General features: G+C 37.6%; 1 protein-coding gene across 1 annotated transcript; it reads right to left on the reverse strand.

Annotated features, from left to right (window-relative positions):
• Positions 1-1,721: 1,721 nt before the first annotated feature.
• On the reverse strand, positions 1,722-3,440 carry LOC101310594 (peroxidase 45-like). The gene is made up of 4 exons (XM_004296415.1): positions 3,162-3,440; positions 2,842-3,039; positions 2,455-2,620; positions 1,722-2,202 (listed from the first exon to the last, which is right to left on the reverse strand). The coding sequence occupies exons 1-4, from the start codon at positions 3,369-3,371 to the stop codon at positions 1,796-1,798; spliced, it is 981 nt and encodes a 326-aa protein (XP_004296463.1). The 5' UTR covers positions 3,372-3,440; the 3' UTR covers positions 1,722-1,795.
• Positions 3,441-4,300: the final 860 nt, after the last annotated feature.

The following is a 4,300-nucleotide window of genomic DNA, read 5'->3' on the forward strand; positions in this document are numbered from 1 at the left end:
ATTTCAAATGGTTGCTTCGCAAACCCAGCCTTCTTCAACCAGTGAAGTTTCTAATATAGATACGAACAAGTACTACTGACTATGTACGTATATTACTATATATCCATGGATCTTAGTTCCAACTCGATATGTGAATGTGGAATTTCTATAATTTAAAGCAAATGGGATTTAATTTGCATTCTGTGCGTTTACAATGTGGTGCAAAGTTGTACTGAACACTTCATTCCAAGTAAATTGTTAGTGGCAACTGGCAAGGGTAACAAGAAACCGAAGTCAAATAAGAAAGGCCAACATGGATAAGTGAGAAGGATGATGCAACTGGCCAACTGCATAGGTGTTTCCATAGTCCATACTAATATTAGTTGACATTTGTTACAATAAATAACAGGTTCTATAAAGGTGTTGGAAGCACTCTAAACTGTTTTGTTAAGAGCATGAGATTCTGCGGCTGAGCAATGCTAGAACTGTTTGTTTTATTTCAATTTGATTTGATTACCAAAAGCGTATTCTTTGGGAATCTTCATTGAAAAATCTAGCAGAGATGTGCTACAAATTGGAACATGTGAGTCTGTTCCTGTTGTTTACTTCCTTGTTTTAAGCAGTAATTGTTTACTGAGTCACTATGCAGATAGCAACTGGTTCACTATGTGATAACTTAAGAAGGTAAATCTTGACTGTAAGTCTGTAACTGCTGAATCTGTTAAAATCATCCTGACTGGCCGACACTATTCTTCATTTCAAGGAACATTATATGATCTGATTCAATTGCCAGCGCAATCAATTTAGCTTGAGCTGAGAGGGTACATCAGTTTTCTGCTAATGTTCACCGCAATCAGAAAACTATTATGGTGGCTTGATGCTGGATTGTCTTTATGTATACTTGTTGGTATATTTGGACTAAAGGCTAGTGGTATTCTCAGAGACCACACTGGTGTTTGGATAATATGGTTGCTGGTCAAGTAGTAGAATCTGAAGGCTTGTTTAAATGTGGCTGTGCGCTTGTCTTAGCGGTGGTAGTCTTGCTGTTGAGTGTGACTTTGGACATTCTAGTAGTCGATGATTTGGAGCCTCTCAATAAATTAAGCATGTGATTAACAAGTGCAATATCAGTCTCAGGTTCTTGAGTTTGAAACCAGTTGAGTTTATAGAAAAATTACGTGCATGGCTTATGTCTCTCGAATTGGAACCTTGACAAGGAGATTGGAGTGAATTGCATGGTTGTTCTCCCTAATGATTAATGTAAACTTGTAAACTTCCTAGATAGGAAGACTTGTATCAGCCAGATGAGCTGATTTACTTTGTTCTGTTGGGTGTTTTAGTCCTCCATCTATCAAATAAAAAAAATTTGATTCACTCTGCTTGAACCATCAAGTGTGCTATTTTGAAGGATGCCGCTGCTCATGAATAGGTTTCTTCCTACTCAAATTAGTAAATATTTGTTACAGTAAACAGGTTCATCACTGTTCTAGATAGATTTTGCTTTTGGAGCCAATCCTTGAGATTATATTGTACTAGAGCATGATTTTCTATGTTTGAGAAATTTCTTATGCTTCCCACACCAGCAGCGGTTTACTGTATTTATTAAATTGCTAAAATAGCATTATTTGGTAAACAAGTGAGCCTCTTCCTGCCGTAAACTAAGAGCTACTTGTTTTCTGAAGCCATGAAAGCATAACACTGAAACATCATCCATGACTACACATACAAATGAATCCCAAAAACTCAAATCATTGTGCAGATATAAAACAGGTTCACTCTATCTGAAGCTATTCTGAAGATGCTCCATAAATTACTTTTAGTTGGGACGGGTGCAATCGCGCCGAATTTCCCCTTGAGTTCCAGTTAGAACCCCAACTCTGCCTAACTTGGTCATGGCCTGCACAAAAGCCTGATTAAAAGCAGCATTACTTGATGCAAATGTGTTGACAGTAGACCTTGATCTTGAATCCGTAAATAGTATCTGGTCAGAGGTGAATAGACCCTTTCCTTGCTGAAGATTCTGGAAGTAAGCATTGTCAAATTTCTGAGGTGTGGTTGGGTCCATGTTAATGGCAATTCTTGGATCCACTTTAACAGGACACATCTGTCTGAGCTGCATTGCATACCCTGAGTTAAGTGTTGGGTCGATACGAGTTCTGGGGCTAAAGTTGTAGATTCGGTTGGAAAAGCGGTTGCAATGAGAGAACCCAAGTGTGTGTGCACCTAAGAATAACACACAAGAAGTTATAAACACATCTTGACTATCCTAGTTATACACACAAACTCACAAATTAAGGCATGTAGGAATGTGTGACAAAGGAAATGTTCGCTTGCCAGACAGTTTGACATGTTATCTCGTCAGTTTTCACCCTGTATACTAACAGTTTCACAATCGCCTGCAAGGTATCTGGCAAGAGAACATTTCCTTGTGTGACAACATGAATCAAAATCTGACAGAAAAAGAAGACTAGCTACCTGATAATGCAATCATGTCAGTCTGGGAGAGACCATGAGTGCTAAACATGGTGTTAAGCTGGTCTAGATTGAAAGTAGGTTGAGGAAGACGCCTCTGAACACTTGCAATACTCGATACTCTTCCATCGCGCCTACCCAGTTCAACGGAATACGATGGTCCCCCGGCCTGCATATGACATAGTTGCATCAGACAAAACATATAGGGATAATGCTTCATTACATACAGAAGGATACTTGTAGTAGTTAGACTAGGATAATTGTAGTAGTTAGACTAGGTATAACTTTAAGTCACATTCCCTAGTTTACTTTCGAAAACATTATTTGCTTTTCTCAAGTCCAACCTTAACAACTGACATGAAAATGACTGCAAAAGGAGACTTTCCATACCAATCTCACAACATCTCTAGTTGCCAGAGCAAGTATATCTGCACATGAAACTTTGTTTCTGCAGTTAGGATCATTATCGACAGCAGCCTTGGCTTTGATCACGGTGTCAAATCCATCTCCGGCAAGGGAAAGGTTATCCGGGTGATCCTTCTCAGCCTTGTTAGTTGGCGACTGAATCAACACTGAAGCATCACAACCCTGTAAAACATAAGCATAAGCTGTTATAGAAATGACCAACAATGTAACATCAACCTAACACTGAACAAACATTATTTGTATTGGAAGTAGAAGTTGGAATTCGAAAAGGTTCAGCTACTAACCCGAACCACGCAATCGTGGAAGAAGAGTCGAAGAGTGGCTGGAACAGTCACAAAAGTCTGCTGGAACTTTTTCGACACGGCTGAGCTGACTAAGGACTCAACATTGGGACATGTGCCTTTATAGAAGTCTGTCCTAAGCTGAGCAGAAACAGTTCCAAAGAGCAGAGGTAGGAGAAAGACTGAAAGAACAATGAAACTACGAGCTTCCATGTTTTTCTTTTTCTGTTGTTGATGTTTATGTGCAATGTGGGACTAGAGACCTATTTATACAACTGACATAAGGAAAAGTCTAAGACAAACAAACGCATATAGGAAAAGTAGTGGTGTTAAAAAACGAAGAACAAGGGTCTGGACCTTTTCTATGACAATCTGGCAGCTAAATTATACCCCAAGTTTCTTCTTAGTTTGGAGATAGGGGTTGAGGAGAGCTGCTAAAGTATTATAATACCATGTTCTAGCACATGGAAAGAAGTCATCTGTATAGTAATTTGGTTAATATGAGTTACAAATGATTGAATTATTTGGAGAGAACTTTTTCATAAGAATGATTTTTAATCTTTCTAGCTGGAGTTTGTAGAATCATGACAGGCTAAAAATGCAGAAGGAAATAGACATCTATGAGTAGACAATTAAAAGGACAGACCAATTCAATATAAAATCTAGGAACAATTTGGAATATGACTACAGATCCAGCCAACTAAAATAATGCTTGTTAACAATAATACTCAACCACCCAAAAGAATTAAGAACAAAATTTTAGTTACTACAACTCTAGCATGAACACACAACTGTTTAAAATAACAATTAGGAATATATATAGTTTTATTTCATTTTTAGCACATCCTTGCTTGTTCAAATCTATCTATCAGAACTCTTCTCATTGAATTGCATAGATTAAGGAGGAGGAGAGCAGCTTAATTTGATTAAGGAAGGCAATTAGCTGTATATGATGAAGAGCATGTTAACATGATAGATGATTTTATATGTGCAAGTAGATTAGTGGTGTTGAGGAGTTAAGTATAGAGAAGAGTCATTTCATACAAGTTATGTCATATGAAAGTTCATTTCAAAAATCAGTTGACTAAGATCCAATACAATCTTTGACCAAAAAAAAAAAAAATCCAATACAATAAGATAAA

This window comes from Fragaria vesca, linkage group LG4 (genome assembly GCF_000184155.1).
Source record: "Fragaria vesca subsp. vesca linkage group LG4, FraVesHawaii_1.0, whole genome shotgun sequence".
Taxonomy (NCBI): domain Eukaryota; kingdom Viridiplantae; phylum Streptophyta; class Magnoliopsida; order Rosales; family Rosaceae; genus Fragaria; species Fragaria vesca.

What these genes read in the sequence shown, in the direction of transcription:
- LOC101310594 (XM_004296415.1), bottom strand. Translation starts at nt 3,371, where the DNA reads ATGGAAGCTCGTAGTTTCATTGTTCTTTCAGTCTTTCTCCTACCTCTG. An exon ending in CTAGAGATGTTGTGAGATTG is followed by an intron (nt 2,621 to 2,841) that starts GTATGGAAAGTC and finishes TGTCATATGCAG; the next exon opens with GCCGGGGGACCATCGTATTC. An exon ending in TGACATGATTGCATTATCAG is followed by an intron (nt 2,203 to 2,454) that starts GTAGCTAGTCTT and finishes TGTTATTCTTAG; the next exon opens with GTGCACACACACTTGGGTTC.